The following is a 24,622-nucleotide window of genomic DNA, read 5'->3' on the forward strand; positions in this document are numbered from 1 at the left end:
GAGCAGCGGGAGCTTCTAGGGGAGTTAGAGTAGGGCTAGCTGCGGCGGCGCCAAACCCAACCCAATCATCCAACTGTGAATCCATAAAGGGGTATTATTGTGGCTACGGTGGCTGAAAGGATGATATAAGACTGCCCATTGACTGGACTCTCTTACAGCCTCCAACCCTGTCGTGCAATGACTCCAAAGGACTGCGGTTGAATGTGCGCAGATGGTGTAGTGCGAATTATGGACAAAACTCTATGCCCATCGAGATCTGCAAATGACACCCCCCGGGGTATCTGGGTATCTGTTGGCCACAGCTTCGACGGGGGAATCCTGTTTTGCAGGACTAATCCGGGCAGCCTGCAGCGAATGATCGTTGGTAATTTGATCGAGCCTTTGAAGCCAAACTGCTAGTTTATACAGGAAAATAACAGGAGTCTCGAGCCGACTAGTTCGGTCACATCAGAAAAGCCACATACCTACTAGATCTATGAATTGATGGTGCACACCTGGGCGAGATCGACGGCATGCTAGCAGCCTCATTCGTGGCTTGACTTCGTCGCGAAGTTTGTTCATGGGATGCTATCCTAGTATTCCCTACTGATGACGTTCAGTGTAATGCATTGTAGGCTGAGGCCCAATGTCATGACGTCGAATGCAATCTATGGGGTCTCGCAATAGGGGGGAATGGGTAAGGGAGAACCAAGATGAATCCGACGTGCCGAAGTGAAATACATGTAGGGAGGGAGGTGATGCTCCAAACCTGTGACGTAGGTTATATTTCTTAAGGCCAAGTTATGCTATGATAGTACTTCTTCATCGCAGCCGTAACTTCATAAAAGACCAGAGTCACCATCTCCAGTTACGTTGGTAGAAAGCAGATTAATGACTATTCATCGTAACGATACCTCACAACCATCATCACAACGAACAGAACAACGTCCTACCACCATAGTTAACACTACCACACGCCAAATCATCACAGACGAAAACCCAGTAACAGTAATCCATCCAGCCGCCATGTCTGGGCACGGTGAAGAAACCGCCGGCGGACTAACCAGTCCGGCGGCCAAGCCTACAGAGAAGCACCAAGGAACGGGGAAGAACATCGCCGACACCGCACAAGAAGAAGGCGCGTCGCAAGCGTCGGTACCGCGGTCGATGCCCGAGAGCTCGGAGAACGAGGGCGAGATCGTGCCGGCGGCGGGCCGCATCAACGACAAGGGCGAGGTGATCGACGACGAGGGCAACGCCATCGGCAAGGTCGTCGAGGGCAACGCGCACAAGTTCAACAACTTCATCGTCACGCAGGAGGGCGACATCCTGAACGAGGAGGGGACCGTGGTCGGCAAGGCCGAGCCCCTGGAGGACGTCGCGTCCGAGCTCAACTACACGACGACCAAGTCCGCGAAGGGCGCCGCGCCGCAGGGAGACGAGGAGGCTGCTGAGCAGCAGACGGAGGCTGGCGAGGGTGGCGGCGGCGGCGGCGGCCTAGGCGGTGCGCTCTCGGGCGTCGCGGGTACCGCGCAGTCGGCGATCGGCGGCGTCTCTGGAGGCGTTAGTCAGACGGCTAAGAGCGCTACGGGCGTCCTGGGAGATCAAAACGAAACCCAGGGCGCGCCGGAGAGTGCTGTTGGCGATACGGTGAAAGAGCCTGTGGATGCCGCTGGTGAGGCTGTTGAAGGCGCAGCGGAAGGCGAGAAGGAAGGCGAGAAGGACTTGGATGTACCAGACACGGGTGACGTCGCCGAGGGTGCTCAAGACGTTGCTGAAGGCGCTGCTGAAGGTGTGCAAGACACTGCTGAAGGCGTGCAAGACACTGCCGAAGGCGGCGCCGAAGGAGTGCAAGATGTTGCCGACGAGGCGGGTTCAGCCGATAAGCTTGACCTCGGCTCTAACCCCGAGGAGTTGTCCAAGGAAGGGCTTGTCCCCATTGACATCCCATCACTATCCCCCTCAGTCGCGAACAAGGTCGTCGCTTTATTCGAAGGCCCATTCACTGTCGCGGACGGAGGCAAGGTCATGGACCAAAACAACAAGGTCATCGGCAAGCTAGCAGACGGTTCTGACATCCAAGACCTGGTGGGAAAGAAAGTCGACGGCATTGATGGTCAAGGAAACCTCATAGCTGATACGGGAACTGTGCTCGGGAAAGTTAACATTGCCCCTGAAGGCTCCATTGCGAACCGCATCAAAGAGGCTGTTCCTGAAGCTGTCCCACGTCTTGATGCCTTGGAACAAGAGGCTAAGCATCAGGCTGAAGAAGTCGCACCGATACAAATCCCATCTTTCGCCCCGTCTGTGGCTGACAAAGTCATCGCCATGTACGAGGGTCCCTTCAACATTGCCGAGACTGGTTTGGTCACGGATCAAAAGGGGAAGACTCTCGGCAAGCTCGCTGAAGGCCAAGACCTGGAGAACTTGGTCAACAAAGAGATCAAGGCAGTCGATGCCCAAGGCAATCTGCTCGGCGAAAATGATACTGTCCTCGGCAAGATCGACCTGATCCCCGAAGGTAGCATCGTCGAGCGCATAAAGGAAGAGGTTCCCGAAGCCGCAGAACGCCTCAACGCTCTCGACGCAGCTAAACTTCAAGAGGAACAGAAGAATCTCCCCGACATCTCTACACTAGAGGGCAAGCAGATCAACAAGGGCGGCTTCGTCGTAGACGACAACGGCAACCCGATCGGCAAGGTGATCAGCGGCGACATCAAGAAGATGATCGGCCGCACGCCCGACAAGACCGGCAAAGTCTGGGACAACTCCGGCAACGTGATCGGCGAGGTCGAGGTGCTGCCCGAGGTGATCAAGAACGTCGACGCACCGTTCGAGGACTTCCCCGGCGCGACCGTCGACAAGTTCGGCAAAGTGATCTTCGAGGGCCGCCAGGTCGGCGTCGTCGTCGGCGACGACTTCTCGCGGATGATCGGGAAGAAAGTCGACGCCGAGGGCGACATCGTCGACAAGAACGGCAACGTGATCGGGCACGCGGAACGGCAGGAGCTCGAGGAGCCGCCCGAGCCCGAGGAGGAAGAGGTCGACTTCTCGATGCTGCGCGACAAGAAGGTCAACAAGCTCGGCAACGTCGTCGACGACAAGGGCCAGATCTGGGGCCGCGTCATCCAGGGCGTGCTGAAGAACCTCGTGGGCAAGAAGGTCGGCGACCAGGGCCAGATCTTTAACGATGCGGGACAGGTCATTGGCAAGGCTGAGCCGATCCCTGATCACGAGAGGGAGGATGTGAAGGAGCCCGCGCCGTTCGAGGCGTTCCCCGACGCGGTCGTCAGCGACGGGGGCAAGGTGATGTTCAACGGCGAGCAAGTTGGCATCGTCGTCGACGGCGACCCCAAGAAGCTGAAGGGCAAGACCGTCGACGCCGACGGCGACATCCTCGATAACGCGGGTAACCAGATCGGGCGTGCCGAGCGCTGGGAGGAGCCGGAGCCGGAACCGGAACCGGAAATCGACATGTCGCCGCTGGCAGGAAAGCGCGTTAACAAAGCGGGCAATGCGGTTGACTCGCACGGCGACATCTACGGGCGCGTGATCGAGGGCGACCTCAAGCGCCTGATCGGCAAGATGTGCGATAAGAACGGGTGCATCCGCAACGAGGCCGGCGACATCATCGGGAAGTGTGAGCTTGTCCCCGAGGCGGAGCGCGAGGGCATGAAGGAGGGTCCTTTTACGGAGCTCCCCGGTTGCACCGTGAACAAAGAGGGCAAGGTCGTCACGCCGGGCGGTGATGTAGTCGGCCGCCTTGTGTCGGGCGATCCCAAGATCCTCTTCGGGCGCACGGTCGACGACGATGGGGACATTTGCGACAAGAACGGCAATGTCCTGGGCCACGCCGAGCGCTGGGAAGAGGAGCCGGTGCCGAAGGACATCAACCCGATGTCCGGGCGGCGCGTGAACCGCGAGGGCGGCGTCGTCGACGAGAACGGCGACCTGGTCGGGAAGCTGACGTCGGGCCTGCTGAGCGAGTGCGCGGGTAAGAAGATCGACGACGACGGGGATGTGGTGGATGGGAAGGGGAAGACGCTGGGACACTGCTCGTTATTGGAGGAGCTGCCGTCGGAGACGGACGAGGAGAAGGCGGCGCGGGAGCAGCGGGAGCAGGATAATAAGATCGCGGCGCAGATCTCGATGTGCATTGAGCACTCGCTCGACAAGGTGAAGCCGATATTGAAGATGATTACGGATGTAAGTCTTGACATTTCTACAGCACTTTTCTACGTTCCCTACTTCACTACTGCATTCTACCTTTCTTCTTCCGTTTCGATTTGCTAACTAACTAACTACTTAACCCCAGAAAATCGACTCCGAAGAGCGCAAACCCGAAGACGAGCGGGACGAAGAGGAGCTGGTGAACCAAGTGCGGCCGCTCATCGAAGAAGGCGGCAAGATCCTCACCGAGGCCAACGGCGTGATCCGCGGCCTCGACCCCGACGGCCGCATCTCCACCAACGCCCAGCACAAGACCGCCGCGCGCGAGGCCACGCCGGAGGAGTACCGCCTCGCCGACCTGCTGAAAGACCTCACGGGAACGGTGACGGAGACGATCGAGAACGCGAAGAAGAAGCTCGAGAACCTGCCCCGCGCGAAGAAGGGGATCAATCCACTCTGGGGATTGCTGTCCGAGCCGCTGTTCCAGATTATTGCGGCGGTGGGGTTGTTGTTGAGTGGTGTGTTGGGGTTGGTGGGTAAGCTGCTTAATGGATTGGGCTTGGGAGGGCTGGTTAATAATTTGCTGGGGGGATTGGGCTTGACGAAGGTGCTGGATGGGCTGGGCTTAGGGTCGGTGTTGGCGCCGATTACAGGGAAGAAGAAGTGAGTTTGAACAGCCGGGTGTAGTTTTGATGTTTTAATGAAGATGGTTTGGCGTTTGTTTATCTTATTTTCTTTATTATCGTTGTATACTGGATGTTTTGTTCTGTAACCATCTCTCTAGGTTAGGTTAGTGGTTTGTGATTACTAGTAGTTTCAAAAAGTCTTTCGGTTTTGTAATGGAAGAGTGAAACTTGGGGAATGCAATTATCACGTTTTTAGACTCAGAATAATGTATTCAGTGATGTTTTGTTAATTGTCAATCATCTTAGAGTGGTGTTCCAAGGGCTTGCGAATGCCTTCATCTCTTGTGGTCAGGGGTCACAAGCACCCCTGACACAAGCACCTAGCCGCCCACCTGGGTACCTACGTACCAAATGACTTGCCCGGAGCAAAAGGGCCGCAAAGTTCATGTAGTAGAAAATAAGTTGGCGACCTTGCCCCTACATCATGATGAATTAAGATTTTCGATGTACTCGTGACGTTATTGATGACACGTCCATATGGGATGGAGGGTATCACAAGTCAAGAAGGAAGCAGCTAGCCTACGTAACTCGGGTGGCCCAAGACGGTGGCTGATGCTTTTCACGATTAACATCAACTTATACTGAATATCCTACTACTCGCTACTTAGTACCTAGATAATGTTTGTGGACTCGAAATATTGGAGATAATAGCATCCTATATAAATATTATTTTTATACCTACACTCAGCTTACCGTTACTGCGTACCATCAATCCAATACGAAATAAACAGGTTGAATCATCATGTCGCGGACGTTGCTACTCTGTTTCATACATGGATTCAAGGTGAATAACCAAAGCAGAAGCAGCAAGTGAATACATTAATAGCCCACTGACGGCGCATGTAGGGGAACGATGATACGTTTCGAGAGTTTCCGCGTGATCTACAAAATGCAGTGTCAAATAAACTCCCTGATCACAATGTCGAGTCTATAGTGTACCCGAAATACGATACGAAGGGGGAGCTGGGAGAATGCTGCGCATCTTTTCTGTCGTGGTAAATATTTCATACGATCGCACTTACACTTCATACCATGGGTACGGTGCTAATAGAAGTACCAGGTTGAAAGAGAAGGTAATGGATGTGCGAAAGGCGAACACCGAAAAACCATGGCCTCCTCAAGACAGAGAAGTGGGAGTCGTCTTAGTGGCGCATTCAATGGGGTGAGTGGATAGCTGCATCTCAAAGAAATAGGCCTTGAAAGACTCACGTGTATCGTTCCTAGTGGGTTTGTGGCGGCAGACTCGTTATTCCTCATACTGGATGAGAGGATAGCTCATGGACAAGAAGATTCACCAATCTTCCCGTTGATCCAAGGAATCCTGACATTTGACACCCCTTACAATGGACTTGCACGATCAATGTTCGTCTACGGCGCATTCTCAAACTACCAAAAAGTTAGCACCGTATTCAATGTCATGACCGCTATATCTGCAGCTCCAGCGGCTCTGGGAAAGACAGCCTTGAAGAAGACAGCATCAAGAATCCCCCCCGCACGATCTACCAGTGCGGCCTGGAAAGCTTGGCAACTCGTTGCGGTTCGTACTGGGACTGTTGGTGCTATAGCTGCTGGGGGTGTTGTTGCTTATACGCATCGTCAGCGGATCATGAATGGTGTGCGCAGCGTGAGGAATCTGAACAAGGAGTCCGTCAAAGAAGGTTACCAGCAGGGCATCGATACTCTCAGTCAAGGGCTGGCATATATCAACAGTGGTAACGTGGGCCGGTCTTTTGAATACTTATCAGATCACTTCACCTTTGTTGGCACGCTCATGAAGCAGGCCGAATTGAGTCAAAGGTTAGATCGGTTAGCTGCCCTGAAGGGCATCGGGGTTCACGTCTATTACACGTCTCTGGGAGAGAATGGGATGTGGAGTGGTGGCTACTTCGTACCGGAGCGGACATTTTGCGCCGTTCCCGCCAAGGATCATCAGGCATACCCCCTATTCTCGCGACAAATCCTTAAGAATATCAAAGATGAAGTTCAAGCACACATGAGCATGTTCATCAGAGATAAAAATGAGGAGTATGAGCAGATGATGGAAGAAGCAAGCAATCTAGTAACTACCTGGTTCAACGACGATTCACCTCTCTTCGATGACCCCAAGTTTGCTTCTCATCCATCACCCGAGCCTATCGACCAACTTGTGACCATAACAGAAGATGGCCAAGAAGTGCCCAAGACAGACGCCATTCTCAAAGAAGTGGACATAGACCCAAAAATTCTTGAAGACGAAGAGGATGATGAGGGTGGCTATGGCTTCCCGTCGCCCTTAGATATCACGGCGGCTGCAGCACTCGTGCCTCTCCCAGACGACGTTCCAGAGGAGGAGGAGGAAGATGGCGACGATGAAGACGAGGGCATATTACAAGAGCCCGAAGCAGAAGCAGTGCAGCAAAGCACGTACATGCAATATCTCATGCGAGTTGCCGGACAGGCGAGAAGTGGGGTCAAGTCCTACGTGCCGACCAAAATGCCCGATTTACCTCAAATCCCTTCGGGTCCGAGTTTCAAATCCTATATCCCAAATCAGATGCCGCAGATGCCGCGGATTCCCAAACCATCAGTCCACATATTTAGTAAAAAGATATCGCAGTCGCTTATTGAACTGGATAAGCCAACGGACGAAGCAGTGAAAGAGGCCATACAAGAGTCAGCAACAGAAACTGAGACACCTGCAAGACCTGCACCCGGGGCCGGTAGGAAGAGAGCCGACAGTGGAGTGCATCTATCCTCGGAGCCTATCGGGTCAACAACACTAAAAGAGGATCTAAATACGAAGGCTTCCCCAATAGTAGCCGCCGCTAAATAAGGATATAGAGGTATAGACTAACAGGTATCGGGCTTAGCATCAGTAAAGGTTACAAATATTGCTTGTGACAGCCACCCATTCAAACTCAATAGGATGGACATTCGGAGAGAACACTCCGTACCTGTTGAAGAATGTTGACTAATTAGAGTTCCACGATAACGTCAAGATTGTGCTAGGAGTATCCCCAAATAAAATAATACGGAAAGGAAGACTGGGGTTTCGTTGTCTAGGAGAGTCGTCCAATATCTTGTAAGGAGTTGGGAATAAGGGGTTGGAAATAAACTCTTACGTACCTATATGTTTAATATTACACTTTGAATGACACCAGTCCTATGTATGCGACTATGTGGCCTCGTCCCGTGTGCTTAGGCTCAGCGGGCCGCGGCCATAATGAGGTGTATACGCGACTTTAAACTTCCAGTGCTTTGCCCGTATTCCTCGGTCGCGGCAAAGGTGACTTCATGCTTTGATCATTGGTATAACATGGACGCGTCATGGGAAGGCGGCTTTATTAATCTTTCAGTGCGATGGAAGAACGATTTAAGGGGGTAGGGCTAAGCTTCTTTTTGGTAGGGTTGGGAGATGTATCATATTCTCTTCATCACAACATCAACACCCAGTACCTACCTACTTAAACAGCTCAAAATTATTGGTTAATTGATCTTGATTTTTTTTACCATAAAAATATCCGAAAACAACATACTCGTATTTAAGACTTTCATCAATCAGAACTCCTCATCTCTCTTCTACCTACCTACCTACCTGCCTATCTACCTAGGTACCTACCGCTCAAACAACCATCACAACCATGACAGACAACAAGAAAACCGGCACCAATAGCAGCCAACAAGAAGGCGGCGTCCTGGGCAGCGTCGTGGGGGGCGTCAACAGCGTGCTCACCGGCGAGGACGGGCAGGGCGGGCTGCTCGGGGGCCTCAGCAGCGCGACGGGCAAGACGACGGAGGGCGTGGGCAAGAGCCTGAACAAGACTACGGAGGGCGTGGGCGACACGGCGGGCTCGGCGACGGAGGGCGTGGGCAATGTGGGGAAGGGCGCGACGGATACGCTGGAGGGGACGGTTAGGGGGTTGGCTGGGGGGGAGAAGAAGAAGTGAGGGATGATATGGTGGTGATGCCACAGTTATATAGGGGCCGAGGGGTGGTGTTTGAGGGTAAGGTGTAAGACTATGTGGGGGATGAAGGGGAGTTAGTTTACATGAATGGAATGGGATGGGATGGGATGGGATGTGAGACGTTGTTGGATTTCTGTTCATTCACGAGGTGGTTATTGCTCAGTGCTCTAGGTAATTGGTTGATTAACGATGAAAACATCGTGAGATCATCAAACTTTGGTCGGAGATGTAGCGACGTGAACCTCAATGTCATGTGATCCTTACACTTACTTGCTCTCGTCAGGTACCTACCTATTAGGGGTTAGATTAGGTGCAGAATTCCAAGGTTGATTCTACACTATGCTCCCTCTCCCTTACCTACATGCTGCTTTCTCCATCTCGTGCTACCCTGTACCCGTCCAGGAGCCTTCTCTAAAATGCATTTACTCATTCAATATTTCCGAATTATCAATTAAGTACCTTGGTACTAATCCAATCCCATCCTCGGCTCGCTGCTACATAAGCAACTTGGTAGTGTCACTTGATAGGCGCCCCTACACTAGTAAGACGGATGTGCGCCCCCGAGCGTGCCGCTAGTGTGGAGGATGAAGGATTGGCTATTGTGCGATCGATGTATTGTACATTCTTTTAAGAGGAGCTTAAGAAGTTTCGCTGCATCCTTGGTTGGAGTTTCAATGCCTGGGTGAACCCATATGGAGGTTCCCTTGTTACAAGACAGAGAGAGGTTGGTCACGTTGATGAACGTGAATGCATAGGTACATTGAAATATAATGCACATCGAACTCCATATCAAGGAGTATTGACAAGTCTTTTACCGTTAATTGATACTCGAGTTCATGAAAGCATATACATACCAATTGAGCTATGAGGTACCAGGAACATCGTCACATCCGCGATCTCTGCAAGCTCATCCATATTACCTACTACAGTACGACAGTTCAACGGTGGTACCGTGGTACAGTACTTGGAGGCCTTACTTGAATATCTCAGATCGTCGATGAGTTCAGAGTCGGTAGTAAGTGCTACGTAATCAGGTTTCTGGATAATCCCCGCAACTGTCTCACGGATGGGCAACCCTGCCTTGCCGCTTCACGGGACGACGACGGTGAAATGGGTTCTCGTTATCACGTTATTGAAATATATTCAAGATACTTACAAACCCATATGTTCACCTGAAGTTAAAGCGAATTTCTCAAGATTTATTTGATATATAACTGTTAAGCAGTGTTTTAGAGAAAGTGATGATCCAGGACAGCTACTACGCAATCGACCTCCTGAGGAAATGGTGGGGTGGGATCGTCCAATTACTAGGAGGTGCTAAGTACTAGGTACGATCTATGGCTGCTGCTAGGGGGCCCGCGACGTCAGTCCTCCCTAATATATATGAGGGGAATTCACACTCAGGTATAGTTCCGATTGTGTGATCTGAGGGGGGCCTCAGCAGTGCCGTGGCGGGAAAAAAAAAGAGAGTTAATAATTAGCACGACTCGTGCATTAGGGGGTAAGTAACATCGTGGCTGACTCTTTCTTAGGCCCCTCAATGATCATCATTATTTTATTAGCCATTGGGTAGTGCATAATTGGCAATTGCACTTCTCTCTTGTATGTTTATCCTCGATATTATAGTAACAGCTATCGTGAATGTTGGTCAAAGGATGGGATATATCCTTATGCATGAGAAGCATAAACAAACAAACCAACCTAGGGAATTCAACCGATAGAATCATCTAGCTTAGATGCTTCTAACGTTAGCTTCAAGAGCTCCAAGTGCTTAGACTGCTTGGACTCTGCATATGGATTTCGACCAATGCACGATAGTGGAGTATAGGCCCCCGCCGCCCCGGATTTTTACCCCAGGTTTTCGAAGCCGGTTGATGGAAATATATCCACACACGCACCAAGCCCGTTTGAGTAAGTATGATGTTACAGCTCACCGGCGGAGCTCAGCGAACCATCGTTCAGAAGTCACGCGATGAGCACACCATCAGCGTCTTGTCAACACCTTACTATGTACTGGAGATCGACCCCGCCCAATCATTCCGAAATTCTAGTTGCAGCACCTTGTATCAGCTGGTCTCGTTGATCCCATCATGGTTCCCCCTCGTATCATAGCATTGTACTGTACAATGCAGGACCGGGAGGGAGAGAGAGAGAATGCTAGAACCCCCCCTCTCCTCTCCCATCTCTTCCGAAAGCCCCCTTTTTTTGCCGTCCCTTCAAATTGCTGCTATTCCCCTCTCTGCCTCTTCTCCTTCTCTCTCTCTTTCCTCTGTGTCTCATAGGCATTAGCTTTCTGACTGTTACTGCTCCCAAAATCATCGCTATCATAAACCTTCCTATCTCATCAAGGTAGCTCTCTCTCCCTATTTCTCTCGAATTAATATTACCCGTTCTAGATAATGTTTACGGGCTTTATATACAATTTTATGTGATACTAACGGAGCCCAATACAGATAGTTAGGCCATCTAGTTCCAATCTTATATATATATATCTTTATATATAAACCCCCCCATCCATCATGGCCGAACCTCTCACCAGAGTAGACTCCGCCGTCCAGGGCTTGCACGAACCCGAATCACCCGTTAAGGATGAGAAGAACACCCTCACCAGGGTAGACTCTGCTGTGCAGGGGCTGCCCGAGTCTCCTACGAATAAGACGTTCGACAGGATAGATTCAGGCGTGGCGGACGTGTCCCCGACGTCTCCTACAGACAACAATGCCCTTGAAAGGGTAGACTCAGGCATACAAGGCCTGGAAATATCTCCGAAAGAGGAGGCCCACCACAAGAAGGTGACTCACAGGAGGAAAAGCTCGAGTGCAAATGTACTAACGATGCGGGAAATATGTAAGCATAGAGCCATGTCCTTCTGTTGTTGACTTATCGGTGTTGTCGGATCAATGCTGATGGGTATGGCGATATAAAGTTGAATCCTTCACGAAAATAGAACTGGCCCCAGAAACACAGAGGACGGGATGGTAAGTCATTAGTCTGGCAGTCTCAATTAATCCTCACAATTGCTAATATATCCACTCAATAGGAAGATAAATACGTCTCCGACGAAAGTTGAAGACAAGGACATCCTAAACAAACCACTGATACAACCGCTCGTGAAGGGCATCGACCTCCTCTTCCCAACAGGCGCCGTGGTAACGGCAAGAGCCAAGCCGGGCTCAGGCGGCATCACGATCAAGGATGCATTAGAAGCCATTAGAAAGAAGAACACGAAGCGGGTAAGTGCTTACATCCAATGTTCCCTACCGATTCCAATTCAAACTGGGTCTGGTGGCCCATGCTTGCTTCCACCATCATCCGATGCATCATCTCATAACTAACCCACCACCCCTCTCATCATTATAGTCCGATGACGAACTCCCTGAACCATACTTAGCCGGCTTCGAGTGGACGCCGTCGCACGAGACGTACACGGATAAAGAGCGCGAGGAGGGCATGGCGTGGCATCGGGCACATGTAAAGGATAAAGACTACGCGAAGTTCCATTCGGAGCCGGAGATCAGGAAGGACTGGATGCAGCTCAAGGTACACCTGTCGGCCACACCCGGTGTATCGAGCTTCGGCGGCGGCAAGAAGAAGAAGAAGAACGCTGAATAAGCGACTTCTGTGATGTATCCTTGGATATTGCTGGCCCCCTTTCTCCCCCCCTTTCCCTATGGCCGCGTCGCCTGGGGTGTACTTGGATATGTTGTTGTGATAAGATAGTTGGATAATAATGTGCAGCATCAACCTCTATTAGGACTGGTCTCCTAATCTGCCTATATAGTGAATTCAATCAGAGGCAATTGATGTTTGGTAACCTCCATTGGCTATTGTTATGTCTCTTGGCATGTACAATTGCATTGTGCATACCCGTGAATGTTGAAAAGTTACAATGTGACCAATACTCATGCAGAGTATATGTGCCATATTTACCTAAGTTCCTTTGAAATAATCGCTCAAATAATTTCTATAGTCTTCGTTATACATGCATCCAACAAAGGATTATAACTATCCAGATCTTTATGTTCGTCCTCGCCTTCCCCTCCGTCTGAGTCTTCATTCCCGCTCTCATCCTCTTCCTCATCTTCCGTATCCACATCAATGTAGATTTTAACATGGCCGACCCGGCGATACTGTGAAAGGGACTCATCAACGGGGACAAGCGCCAACCCCTCGGAATCAATCCTATCAAGATGAAGAATGGTTCGGGACCAGAACGGTACAATGAATACTTCATCGTATTGATCGTCATCCAAACTGTCAAATTTAACCCAGCCCGTTATGCTTGCATTGATAGGTGTATCGCGGCTGTGGCGGTGAATGCTGCCGATGCGACGGACATTGAGGAGAGGGTTCGCCAACTCCTTCACATTGACATCCAGACCCTTCGCAACACACGTAGGTCCTCGGAGCAAGATCTTGCCCCCGCTGACCCCGGCCACCATATTTTCACCTCGCGGACATGTCTCGACGCCGAGGACATCGACGAGCTTGCACAGTTTACTGCTGTTCCCGGCGGGAAACTCGACGGGCCCGTCAACGGAGGCCCAGGACCACGACGGCGCCCGATACCCCGACGGTCTCGTCATAGTCGGCCCCTTAACCTTCCACAGCAAGCTATCGGGCATCGTCAGCCGCCATATCCCCGCGAGGTACGCGTCGTACTCCGGGTCCAGCTCTCGCAGTATATTGCCCATGTGGCCCGCGAGCCCGGACAGCGCGACGAGCTTGTCGCTCGGGAACGTGAGGCTGCACGCGCAGTACGCCTCCACGGCCGCCGCCCACTCCGACAGCAGGTTGTGGAGGTATCCGTAGTCGGACCGGACGCTGCTGAACGTGACGTTGATGAGGCGCTTCCACGGATACCGCCCCGCCTTCGAGGCGCCCGCCGCATCGAGCCCCGAGTCCGTGCGGCTGGTGCTGGCTAGCAGCGGCCCCGCCGGGATCGTCTCGCAGCACGTCGTCGTGCAGCACTCCCAGAACACCTGGTTGCGCCCGAAGTAGAGGTTTCGGGCCGCTAGCACGCGCTCCTGCAGCACCCAGGCGCGGGTAATCAGGGGCTCGTGGCGGAAGTCGTTGACCCATGTTTTCGGCTCCTCGGCGTGTCGGTAGTGCGATGGGAGGCTGTGGTCCGGGCTTAGATTCACGATCGTGGGCCCGACTTTGGCGGGGTCGCGCTCGGAAAAGCAGCCGTCCTGGTCGTTGGCCGCGCCGAGGGCGGCGATGTTGAGGAATCCGTTCCGGTATACCGTTTGCATCGTGGCGGATTCGGCCCGCCAGTCCTCCGCGGAGTCTTGGATGATGCAAAGGCGGTCGATCCAGATGTAGCGGACGTGCAGGCGCTCGGTGATCTCGAAGGCGTCGCGGAAGGTCCGGGGAAGAATGGCGACGGGGAGTCCGTCGCGGAGGGTGGAGACGGTGGAGGTCAAGAGCTGCAGCTTCTTCGAGGGGGGCTCGGGTCCCCAGCAATGGCTTAGGGTTACGTATCGCTCCCCTGGATCGAGCTCGCTGTGGTGCACTAATCGAAATTCCTTTTCCGTCTCCGTCGTCCGCAATTCTAGAAGCCGGGTTGGTGTAAACCCCGTGAGTGACTGCTCCTGGCATATCTTGTGAGATTCGAGGCACTTGTCCAGCCAGGTCTCAACTAAAGTCCAGGTCTGGAGGTCCGAGGTAGACGACGAGAGTATAGAATTGAGATGATCGTTTTCTTTTTTGAATTGTTATTAACATGCCCGACTACTGTTGTTGGGAGATTCTTACTGACCGTCATGAACACAAAACTCGTGGGTGAAAAGCTCCATTTCTTCGCCCGCGAAGACATTCATTGTTGGATGTTCCGAGTACTCAAGAGACATGTCGACACAGAACACAGAATAGTATCCCAAACTTGCAAGATGTTCATTTACATCATCGCGATCATTGTTATCATCAAACTCATTGCAAGCGACACAGCCCTGTCGCCTAGACTGAGCCAGTGAGTCGTAGTCCGCATGGTGGCCGAAGACATAGCGCTCTGGCTCTTGCAGTTCGGCTTCCTCTATGGAAGGTTAGCAAACAATGCACCACCTAGAACCAATGCTTCGAAATACTGGGCTTAATAGCTAGCACTTACTTAGCAACTCGTCGACATCATCCAATTCGTCATCCTCGTCGAGATCTAAACGGCACCGCAGAATCTTGGGGAAATCTTGCAGTAGCCCAATCCGTTTGCCTTTGCTAGGGTCCCATATATTTTGAAGCCCCGTACGGCAGACGTCGCACAGCATTGCTCATTTCAATTCTTCGTTTTCAAATCAAGGCACTCACCATTGAGCTAGGCACTGCCATTGCCCTGCAGCAATAGGCAGCGGGTGCTCCCGTGCTTAAATGGACATCGTGGGTATACTACTACCTCAGCTTGTAGGTATTTTGTCCAGGTGGGTTTCGCACACAGCATTAATGACGTGGCGCAGCATGGTGGAGGAGGGAGTATTTTCTATGAAATCCCAGAACCAACAAACAGCAATACGCCGAATCATATCGAGTATACAGGGATTAGTATAAGAAGTACCTAGGCAGATAGGCAGCCTACTTGTCCCAGGGCCATGGTTCGTGAGTTTTATGGGAAAATAAACGCTTCACATTGGTTATGCTGGGTTATGTATGCTTGACTGAGGTATAATTGAACTCGAGAAAGTTCTACATTATAAGCGATCACAGCTTGGTGTATGGCGACGCCACGGCGCCTGGCGAGAACCTTCATGGCGTTAAGGGGCGGTAATGAATGATACCACCTCGAAATGAAATATGTCGTCTAATTTCCCTTTCAAATCGACTGATAAAAATGATATAACTTTATGCTTAATAGCAAGGTTCCTTCTTTTGGGAAGCTTGACTCGAATTAAGCAGTAGGTAGTAGCATCGTCTTCACAGGCCGCCTTTTCGATTGGAAGTGCTATGTAACTTATCAAGGTCACGTACCTCTCGAATACCGAGAGTTTGTAAAGGTATAGTGAAGCTGAAGCACCCTTTGACCGCTGACATACAGTACTAGATAAGTAGTGCCCGATAATTCTACGAACACTAAAATAACCATATTTTGTCAAGTATTAATAGACTAACCCCCATATACTCCCCCACTTACATATGGGACAGTGGCTCGCTCGATCCAGGTGGCTTCAGCTCAAGAATGCTTCTAGACTTTTTGGAAACAGGCTGAACTTTTATTATATGCGTAGAACATCGAATGGTTCAATGCATGGAAATCCCTCATACTTCAGACAAACATAGAAAAAATTATAAAGACCTACAACTTCTATATAGCAGGTATAGTGAACTTGGCTGGTCCATATTTGGAACCGAAGCCTCTCGAGTCTTGATCTATTTCAGTAGTAGTGTCCCAGCTTAAATCCTTGGATAGTAGTGGGGCAAGGCCTCTTTGTCGCGATCATCTCTCTGACCCATTTTCCCTCCTCTGTGCTTTGATCCTACAACACGATGCCCAAGACGGCGAACGGTATTGCCAGCAGCAGCAACAGGAGCAGCACTAATACCAGACCGACCGACTATTGGAAGGCATGGAACAATGGAATTCTTCGAGAACCAAGTTGGCGAGGTGCGATATTTGACGACTCTGGCTGAGACCCCTGGCTCCCTACCTCCCATGTCACCCGGCTCCCAACAGTCGCACAATAACAGCATTACACCAACTGCCGGCGCAAAGAGAAAGAATAGCCTAGATGGATCACCAAGTTCGAAGGGGCCCCCACAGCAAAGAAGCAAGAGGAACAGATACATCTCCATTGCTTGGTGAGTTTTGACCTATACCTGCCTACCTATATACCTTATCAATCCTTTCGATCGGCGCGCGCACGCGACACAAATAAAAATAAAGCGACTCGAGCTCAATCGTATTGACCAAGCCCGTCCACTTCTCTAGTAATGAGTGCAAGAGACGCAAGATCAAATGCAATGGCGAAACACCATGTCAAAGATGCGGCAACCTCAACCTCCATTGCCTTTACGCGCCCAATTGCTGCTCCAACTCCTTCCGGGACTCGGATGAATTCAAGCAGATGACCAACAAGGTCAATCAACTACAAGAGCAAGTCGACGCGCTATTCGCAAACATGACGTCCCTTAGATCCGAAGCCTTACGACTAGCCCCTATCCAAGACCGACCACCCGCTTTACCGTCGGCCTCGAGTGCTTCGTCCATCTCTTCGATTCCATCGATCACGCCCGTAAACAGGATAGCCGAACTACCCCATGTCCGGCAATCCGGCTTCCACGGACCTACGAGCACTCGCTTCAATCTGGATATCGCCAAGAACACCTTACAGAAGATGGGCTATACGAATGTCATGCCTGATGGCGGGGAGCTTGATGAACTCACCCAAGAAAGTCCGGCCCCATCTCCGAATATGAATGCGCAGACGAGTGCAAACCCCAATAGCGCCCATAGGGATCCAATATGGGACTTTGATAAGGATGAACTGATACGGCTATGCCGTCTATATGACGAAGAGATCGGTCTCATGTATCCGGTGGTCAAGGTTGAGGCGGTTATCCATCATGCAAGAACCCTGTCATCGTGGATGGAGGCGTCGAAGAAACACCATTTTGACCCCTTGTACGGCGATGATGGCGAGATCAAGGGCCGCAATACGATATTGCTGAAGATGGTGGTGTGCTGCGCCTTACAGGTCGAGGAACATGGAAATAGCGAGAAAGCTCAGAGACTTCTTCGTAGCGCTATACCGATCACCAACAGCATGCTCATGACTGAGCCGAGTGAAGTGGACAATATTCCCATTCTAGCTCTTGTGGTAGGTTTTTATAACCCCTATAAACGGGTAGTTTACCTAAATTTTATATTCGTAGACACTAATCCCGTATAGGCTGGTTATCACTTCCTCGCCAACGATGAAATCCTGGCCTGGCGGACTATGGGTCAGGTAACGCGCCTCTGCTTTGAGTTGGGGCTTCATCGGCGCGAGGCAATCCAGCGATTCCCCACCGAGGAAGAGAGGAATACCGCAATAAACACGTTCTGGTCGGCGTTTGTGTTGGACCGTCGGTGGGCGTTTGGGACTGGATTGCCGTTCACAATTCAGGATGAAGAGGTCGACCCTCAATTACCGTATCCTGTAAGTATGAGAATTTACGATTTGCCCTTGATACCGAGGTACCCACATCATACTCCTATGTATCGAATACCAACCTAGGTACCTACGAAGCCGAAACCTCTAAAGTCTAGTATCACTAACTTGTTAAAGAAATCCCACCCCTATTTAGTCGCCATGATCGATTACTCGAAGCTGAGCGCAAAAGTATGGCGCCTCGTTCGGCATTTCGAGCCTAACACCACGCTAGAACTCCGACCGGACAACATGGAGACAATCGACCGGCAAATCAAGCAATGGTATGCCGATGTGCCCCCAGAGACCCAGCTGGAGCTTTCCGACTGGGAGGCCATGCCCGCATACTTAAACCCCCCTATCCATTCCCACAAGGAATACGACATCCAACGACTGCAGATATGGACGTACCTCCGCTTCAACCAGATCCGCACGTGGCTGTACACGCCCATCCTGCACCGGCACAGCAGCATCATGGAGAACCTCGCGTTCGCCGAGCGCGTCGTCAAGCTAGCCAAGAACACGATCTGCTACCTATCGCACCTGAACAACACGACGAACATCTACCGCAAGATCCAGATCTTCTACCACCAGTTCCTGCTATCCGCCATCTCGGTGCTCTTCCTCGCGTCCTGCCACGCGCCCGTCAACTTCAGCTCCTCGTGCCGCCACGAGTTCTACCTCGCGCTCGAGCTCGTCAAGGACATGTCCTCCAAGTCCTGGGTCTCCCAGCGGCTCTGGGGCACCATCAAGTCGCTGCGCGAGGTCGCGCCTCGTTTAGGGCTCGACCAGGACCCGCACTCGACGGCGGCGCTGACGATGGCAGGCTTAGCGACGGGGCAGATGGTCGCGACGCCGCCGCTGCCCTCGGGATACCAGTCCCATCCGTCGCCTGTTGTTGCGGCGGCGACGCCCTCAGCGCCGGCACCAACACAACCACCGCCGGCGTTTAATAGCGCGCAGACGGGGCAGCAGATCTCGACGGAGATGTCGCGGATCTTCGAGGGGTACTTGGGGAAGAACACGAGTCCCGGTGGTGGACCGCTGCCGCCGTCGAGTAGCACGCCGCCTGTGGGCGATGGCACGGGCGCGGGCCTGCCGTACGGCAGTATGGGGGTGAATGTGTACCAGCACTTTAAAGACTTGTTTTGAGGAGTTGGGTTCTTGAATACCTAGGTAACTATAGCAAGCGAGCGAGCGAGCAATTATATTAATATCACTAGGGTACTGTGTATAGCGGAAATGGGGTACGCGAGAAGGATTTTTGGATGTCTATTGGCGAGACGAGACGAGTTGAACGGAGTAAACACGTTTAACTAACTAGACTTATACATAGGTAGGTATATATCCCATGAATGTATGTACGTATTCACGTATTTCTTTCTTTTATAGATGTTTATATTCGGAATCGAGTAGATAGTTGCGTCTTGCGATAAATACCCCATACTATTATATACCTACCTACCTTCATTACACGTGGCGAGCGTCTTACTTTGAAAGCATTTGAGCTATTCTATAGCCCCTTTAGAGTCTACTTCTAGGCGCAGAGCAGGTAGGATGAGTTAAAAATCCACCCCCGACAGAAGAGAGCATACTTGGGTACCTAGCACTCAACAATCTACGAGTAAATCCTCATCCATCAACGCTTGCTCGCCTCTTCCCACCCAGCAATCATCTCACCCAAGATTGAAGGATAAGTACCTACCGCTAAAGACACTCGATTTGTGCTATCCCAAGTCAAATTCCAATAGCAATCAAGCTCAACAGAGACCGACGCGTAAGCACCATGCATCGACGCCCCCCTAACCGCATCCGCCATCTTCCTCGTCGCCACCATCACCCCCACCCCCACCCCCACCGCCATCCCCACCGCCATCCCCACCGTCCGCACCGTCCTCTCCTCCCTCTCCAGCCTCGCCAAGAACGTGTCGAGCCGCGACCCCGCCGCCGCCTTCACCTGCACCGCGGGCATCGGCAGCGCGGCCTGGGACCGACTGACACGGCAACTCCATCCGGTGGGTGCGGCGGTCGCTGGGTCTGTCTTTGTGCGTGCGGGGGATGATGAGGAAGAAGAAGAGGCGGTGGGCAGGAGCTACGTCGTCGTGCAGAAGTAAGTACCTGCACGGCCTGCGCGCCTGGGCCGCCCTCTCGGCCGAGGAGCAGGAGTCCATCGTCGGGCGGAGAAAGTTAGATAACTTCGAGCTTGCTGACGCTGCGGCGGGGAGGCAGCAGTCGCATGAGTCGCTGGCGACGATCGGGGACGGGGACGGGGGCGAGATCCTGAGGGATAACATGCCGTTTGGCTCGCCCGGCGCCGGCGAGTTCGGGACGTACTTTGTTGGGTATGCGGGGAGGCTGTGGGTTGTCGAGCGCATGCTGCAGCGCATGTTCGTCGGAGAGCCGCCGGGGCTGCACGATAGGCTGCTGGATTTTCTCGAGGCCGGTTACGGGGACGGTGTTTTTTGCGCCGTCTTGTGATTTTTTGAGGGGACTGGGTAGGGATGATGATGATGGTGATCAGGTAGGTAGGTAGGTAGGTAGGTGATATTTCATTTGTTAGATGAGGTCCGGAGGGGGTGGTATTCCCCTCAGGATGCTGTCAATACGAAATTATTTTCATCATTCTTATTCTTATTCTATGAGAACTGAATTGCATTCAATGAATTCATATACAAAATTTTCAAATTGAATGTTGCGAATCATTCGAAGCTTTCTTATAGAAAAGTTACGTGATACAACATGAACCATAGATCATGCCCCTTTTCAGCACATACTTAGGTAGGTAGGTATGAACAACATCTTCACCTCAACCCTAGGTGTTCTTTGGGGCGATCACACATTAGACGTTGGATTTAGGGTCAGGTTAATACCGGACTGCTTGTGCTGCTAGGATTTGTTGGGGTACAATTGACACCTGGCTACCGACCTAGGTGATTTTTGAGGGACCCAACAACCACGGGTGCGTCCGCAAGGTCAGACGCTTAATTCCACGTCTCTATTGCGATATGTCTTAACGGGGTCATGTGATTTTATAGACGAGTTAGATCTAATAGTTACTATTGAATAGGGTATGAATCACAGACGATCTAGAGTCGCATGCAGTAAAGGTCCACTTGATATACTGACGTGCTTTTGCGTGTCGATGAGGAATCTGTCGTTTCCATTCACAATTCTTGATTTTTGAATTAATTCAACCTCTGCCTTCATATTAGTATAACCGCACAACATATAAAGTCAACTGCCTTCCCATGAAAGCTTTTTTCATCCTTCTATCTTCTCCATAAACACTGCTGTTACATTTTCAATACGAAAAGGGTAGAAAATACAACAGCTACAAAACTCAACAAAAGGAATTGGCTATCTAGGGTTTTTGTATTATACCAAGGTTAATGTACCCTTTCTAAAAAAATTGCGAAATGGAGTTATTCTCTGACACAGGCAGCATTAACCCTCCCCGACCGCCACCATGAGGTCCTTTCACGTTCTTGGGACAGCCTTGACACTGTCACTCCCGGTTATTGCGGATTGGCAATACAAATCTCGTTCGGATCTTGCTCCACCAAGACTTAATATCACCATCCCGGCGACTAAGGATGTCGAAAAGGGGTACTTGTTCGTTGCCCCATTCGCAGGATTCCCAGATACACCTACGGAGCAGCATGGTCCCAGGCAAGCTGGCCCGTATATATTCCGCGACAATGGCGACCTAGTCTGGTCCGGCTATGGAATCTACAGCATCTGGTCGACCAATTTCCAAGCTGGTCGCTGGGACGGCAAGGATATCCTGTTTAGCTTTGAAGGTGACCATAATCCGGGATATGGACACGGTCACGGCCATGTCACTATAATGGACAACCACTACGAGACTATCCGAGAACTGCGAGCTGGTAACCATAAGCTGGTAGATAAGCACGAGTTCCATATCGTCAATGAGAAAACGGGCTTGATTCAGATCTACCAACCGGTTGCTCGTGATTTGACGGCTTGGGGTGCCAGCGCTGAACAACAGTGGATCGTCAATGCCATCATCCAAGGTAGGTGCCTATAATACAATCAATATTTATCAAAGACTCGCGGTTCTAATGTATTGATAGAACTTGATATCACCACTGGTGAATTGCTCTTCGAGTGGGCAAGTCTAGACCATGTTTCCCCCGACGGTATGCTCAACAACCCTTTCCCCATAGTGACTAACGATTTATTTTCTAACAATCCACAGAGGCAATCCTACCCATCAACCCCGGCCAAGCCGGATCCGGGTACAATAGCTCCGACGCATGGGACTACTTCCACATCAACAGCGTCGACAAGGACGCCGACGGCAACTATCTCATCTCCGCGCGCGACGCGTGCAGCGTCCACAAGATCAACGGGACGAGCGGGGAAATCATCTGGAAGCTGAACGGCAAGGACAGCTCGTTCAAGGTGCCCAAGGACACCGAGTTCTGCTTCCAGCACCACGCCCGCTTTATAAGCCAGGAGGACGGCATCGAGATCATCAGCCTCTACGACAACAGCGCGCACGGAACCGAGCATAGCGGGGGATCGGAGGTGCATACTGCGCCGACGAGCAGCGGGAAGATCATCCAGGTCAATACTACCTCCTGGGAGGCCGAACTGGTGCAGGGCTTTTACCCGCCGGATGATCTCCTATCCAAGTCTCAGGGTTCCACCCAGATCTTACCCAACGGAAACGCCTTGGTGAACTGGGGGTCGTCAGGTGCAGTGACAGAGTATCTCCCCAACGGCGAGGCAATCTTCCACGCGTACATGGACTCCGGTGATCTTGGCCTGGGCGTCGAGAACTACCGCGCCTTCCGTTACAACTGGACGGGCTTGCCCAACGAAGAGCCTGCTATTGTAGCGCTCCAGGACGATGAAGAGATCACTGCTTACGTGAGTTGGAACGGCGACACTGAGACCAAGACCTGGAAGTTCTACGCCGCTACGGATAGCAATGGATCGAAGAAGTTTATCGGCGAAGTCGAAAGGACTAGCTTCGAGACTTCACTTCGGATTCCTAAGCATGCGACTGCCGTCTCTGCCGAAGCTATTGGTGCCAATGGGAAGAGTTTGCGACATACGGCAACAGTGCTTGTCGAGCAGGAAATTAAACCCGCTGGAAACGCCTACAAGGCAACCACCGAGACTACGGCGGAGAAGGTTATGGAGAAGTCTAGCAGCCGTTGGGAAGAATACGAATTGTAAACCGACCGGGTGCGAGTTTGCGACTTTTGATTGGAGGCAGACTGTGGTGTCTTGCCTATCCCCTTTTTCAATCCACCCCTATTCAGGGTAGTACCTGTAGGTACTAGGTACCTGCCTAATTAGGGGCATCATTGTGGTCGACCATCCATTCTTTGATACATCTACATTCGTTTAGACTGTTTATAGCTGACCTTAATACATTCATTTGGTAAATTCTCTTGTTATATTCCGCAAAGTGTATCTTGCCATGTATGCCCAGGTGGTTTGAGGGACTTTTCTCAACCTGACGTTTTGGGAAGAGCCGCATCACGACCAGTCTCACCGCTCCCACACTTTGAGTGGTCAACATGAACTCTGGTCCCGTTAACAAGGAGACTAGGGCGGAGATGAGTTCCGAGAAATTGAGTGCTTATTCAACATACAACACTACCTAACGTAGTAAGGTCATATGGAGCAAGTGCTCAGATCCCTAGGTAAACATGACGTTTGGTTGGAGAAAGAGTACGATCCGTTGCGTGACCATCTCAGATCCCGGAGGTAGACTTGGCAGCAGCGGGGAGCGGAACATACGGTACGAGAGATGTAAATAGACAGCAAATGAGGCGGTTGACAGAATACGAAGCGTTGTTGTTGCCGAAACGCGCATAGTGTTTCCCATGCCATCCGAAGCGGTCTGTCCAAACCGACGAATGCAACATTCGAATTAATTCGGTCAGCAGCATCAGCACTAGTTTCTCATCCCGCCTAGTAAATCATCTTATGCTTTGCATGAAGGCTATTAGAGACGGCACGTCCACAGATGGGATGCTACGCTACGTCCCGTGAAGACAAAGGGGCCTTTTTGTTAGTTCCCATTCTTTAATTTACCCAAGTTACCTGCGCCATCTCATTGTCTAAACTGAGAATGCCAAATGGTTTGTTTACGCGCCGCATACGGAAGTAACACCTAGTATAAGCGAGTTAGGCCCCTTGTCGTATGCCTGGATGGTATAACTCGTATTAGGTAAACGATTCAAAAAAGAATTCTAAAAATTATTCAATCAACGTGACTCTACCTACATGCATACCTTGAAGACATGTAACATAGAAAAACATCAATGAATTCGATTTTAGTATGCGCTTGCCTGTAAGGACGGACGTACTCAGGCCCATAGCACCATAATGATCGTCCGTCAGGCATCTGAGAGATCTTGATCTCGGATGCAAAGCACCATCACAAGACCAAGCATTTTTATTCTAGAATCCTTCTAGAAAACACGGTTCGCTTCGCTTCGTAGCGGGAAACTAAAAATAGGTAGAGAAGCTTCCCGGGCTAAGGCGCGCAAAAGTCGCAAGCGGGCTACCACGTTACAGCACCAAGCCAAGCCCGCTCTCTCACCAATCGCCAGGCGTCCATCCAGCCACGAAGGAGAGCGTGGCTTGGGGGAGACATGCCAAGAACATCAGTCGAAAGAGGGCCGGATCGCCCACATAGGGCTAGATGGACGATCATTTCCGCGTGGGGAATTGGCCTTAGACC

At 51.4% G+C, this 24,622-nt stretch overlaps 8 protein-coding genes across 8 annotated transcripts; 7 read left to right on the forward strand and 1 right to left on the reverse strand.

The window, feature by feature from the left end:
• The first annotated feature begins 806 nt into the window (after positions 1-806).
• Positions 807-5,051, forward strand: GGS25DRAFT_531219 (uncharacterized protein). Its single transcript, XM_049265473.1, has 2 exons — positions 807-4,185; positions 4,295-5,051. The coding sequence occupies exons 1-2, from the start codon at positions 871-873 to the stop codon at positions 4,814-4,816; spliced, it is 3,837 nt and encodes a 1,278-aa protein (XP_049118309.1). The 5' UTR covers positions 807-870; the 3' UTR covers positions 4,817-5,051.
• A 526-nt stretch (positions 5,052-5,577) lies between these two features.
• GGS25DRAFT_531222 (uncharacterized protein) lies at positions 5,578-7,768 on the forward strand (the record flags this gene model as incomplete). The annotated part of the gene is made up of 4 exons (XM_049265474.1): positions 5,578-5,619; positions 5,682-5,830; positions 5,896-5,997; positions 6,060-7,768. The coding sequence occupies 4 exons, from the start codon at positions 5,578-5,580 to the stop codon at positions 7,645-7,647; spliced, it is 1,881 nt and encodes a 626-aa protein (XP_049118310.1). The 3' UTR covers positions 7,648-7,768.
• A 687-nt stretch (positions 7,769-8,455) lies between these two features.
• Positions 8,456-8,761, forward strand: GGS25DRAFT_521139 (uncharacterized protein; the record flags this gene model as incomplete). The annotated part of the gene is made up of 1 exon (XM_049264001.1): positions 8,456-8,761. One exon carries the CDS (start codon positions 8,456-8,458, stop codon positions 8,759-8,761), a length of 306 nt encoding a protein of 101 aa, XP_049118311.1.
• A 2,152-nt stretch (positions 8,762-10,913) lies between these two features.
• On the forward strand, positions 10,914-12,391 carry GGS25DRAFT_531224 (uncharacterized protein; the record flags this gene model as incomplete). The annotated part of the gene is made up of 4 exons (XM_049265475.1): positions 10,914-11,626; positions 11,706-11,757; positions 11,820-12,012; positions 12,140-12,391. Exons 1-4 carry the CDS (start codon positions 11,299-11,301, stop codon positions 12,389-12,391), a joined length of 825 nt encoding a protein of 274 aa, XP_049118312.1. The 5' UTR covers positions 10,914-11,298.
• A 235-nt stretch (positions 12,392-12,626) lies between these two features.
• GGS25DRAFT_256895 (HET-domain-containing protein) lies at positions 12,627-15,234 on the reverse strand. Its single transcript, XM_049257241.1, has 3 exons — positions 14,889-15,234; positions 14,541-14,813; positions 12,627-14,483 (listed from the first exon to the last, which is right to left on the reverse strand). Exons 1-3 carry the CDS (start codon positions 15,040-15,042, stop codon positions 12,733-12,735), a joined length of 2,178 nt encoding a protein of 725 aa, XP_049118313.1. The 5' UTR covers positions 15,043-15,234; the 3' UTR covers positions 12,627-12,732.
• Positions 15,235-15,887: 653 nt separating this feature from the next.
• GGS25DRAFT_488420 (fungal-specific transcription factor domain-containing protein) lies at positions 15,888-19,372 on the forward strand. Its single transcript, XM_049260817.1, has 4 exons — positions 15,888-16,564; positions 16,695-17,583; positions 17,656-17,904; positions 18,034-19,372. The coding sequence occupies exons 1-4, from the start codon at positions 16,341-16,343 to the stop codon at positions 19,045-19,047; spliced, it is 2,376 nt and encodes a 791-aa protein (XP_049118314.1). The 5' UTR covers positions 15,888-16,340; the 3' UTR covers positions 19,048-19,372.
• A 406-nt stretch (positions 19,373-19,778) lies between these two features.
• Positions 19,779-20,776, forward strand: GGS25DRAFT_488425 (uncharacterized protein). The gene has a single exon (XM_049260818.1). The coding sequence runs from the start codon at positions 19,954-19,956 to the stop codon at positions 20,371-20,373; it is 420 nt and encodes a 139-aa protein (XP_049118315.1). The 5' UTR covers positions 19,779-19,953; the 3' UTR covers positions 20,374-20,776.
• A 126-nt stretch (positions 20,777-20,902) lies between these two features.
• GGS25DRAFT_256976 (ASST-domain-containing protein) lies at positions 20,903-23,161 on the forward strand. Its single transcript, XM_049257242.1, has 3 exons — positions 20,903-21,929; positions 21,990-22,055; positions 22,115-23,161. The coding sequence occupies exons 1-3, from the start codon at positions 21,362-21,364 to the stop codon at positions 23,101-23,103; spliced, it is 1,623 nt and encodes a 540-aa protein (XP_049118316.1). The 5' UTR covers positions 20,903-21,361; the 3' UTR covers positions 23,104-23,161.
• The last annotated feature ends 1,461 nt before the right edge of the window (positions 23,162-24,622 follow it).

Source organism: Hypoxylon fragiforme (assembly GCF_022984875.1).
Source record: "Hypoxylon fragiforme strain CBS 206.31 chromosome Unknown GGS25scaffold_4, whole genome shotgun sequence".
Taxonomy (NCBI): Eukaryota; Fungi; Ascomycota; class Sordariomycetes; order Xylariales; family Hypoxylaceae; genus Hypoxylon; species Hypoxylon fragiforme.

What these genes read in the sequence shown, in the direction of transcription:
- GGS25DRAFT_488420 (XM_049260817.1), top strand. Translation starts at nt 16,341, where the DNA reads ATGGAATTCTTCGAGAACCAAGTTGGCGAGGTGCGATATTTGACGACT. An exon ending in AGATACATCTCCATTGCTTG is followed by an intron (nt 16,565 to 16,694) that starts GTGAGTTTTGAC and finishes CCACTTCTCTAG; the next exon opens with TAATGAGTGCAAGAGACGCA. An exon ending in TTCCCATTCTAGCTCTTGTG is followed by an intron (nt 17,584 to 17,655) that starts GTAGGTTTTTAT and finishes AATCCCGTATAG; the next exon opens with GCTGGTTATCACTTCCTCGC.
- GGS25DRAFT_256976 (XM_049257242.1), top strand. Translation starts at nt 21,362, where the DNA reads ATGAGGTCCTTTCACGTTCTTGGGACAGCCTTGACACTGTCACTCCCG. An exon ending in CGTCAATGCCATCATCCAAG is followed by an intron (nt 21,930 to 21,989) that starts GTAGGTGCCTAT and finishes ATGTATTGATAG; the next exon opens with AACTTGATATCACCACTGGT. An exon ending in AGACCATGTTTCCCCCGACG is followed by an intron (nt 22,056 to 22,114) that starts GTATGCTCAACA and finishes AACAATCCACAG; the next exon opens with AGGCAATCCTACCCATCAAC.
- GGS25DRAFT_488425 (XM_049260818.1), top strand. Translation starts at nt 19,954, where the DNA reads ATGATGAGGAAGAAGAAGAGGCGGTGGGCAGGAGCTACGTCGTCGTGC.
- GGS25DRAFT_531219 (XM_049265473.1), top strand. Translation starts at nt 871, where the DNA reads ATGACTATTCATCGTAACGATACCTCACAACCATCATCACAACGAACA. An exon ending in TATTGAAGATGATTACGGAT is followed by an intron (nt 4,186 to 4,294) that starts GTAAGTCTTGAC and finishes ACTTAACCCCAG; the next exon opens with AAAATCGACTCCGAAGAGCG.
- GGS25DRAFT_256895 (XM_049257241.1), bottom strand. Translation starts at nt 15,042, where the DNA reads ATGCTGTGCGACGTCTGCCGTACGGGGCTTCAAAATATATGGGACCCT. An exon ending in TGATGTCGACGAGTTGCTAA is followed by an intron (nt 14,814 to 14,888) that starts GTAAGTGCTAGC and finishes AACCTTCCATAG; the next exon opens with AGGAAGCCGAACTGCAAGAG. An exon ending in CGAGTTTTGTGTTCATGACG is followed by an intron (nt 14,484 to 14,540) that starts GTCAGTAAGAAT and finishes AATTCAAAAAAG; the next exon opens with AAAACGATCATCTCAATTCT.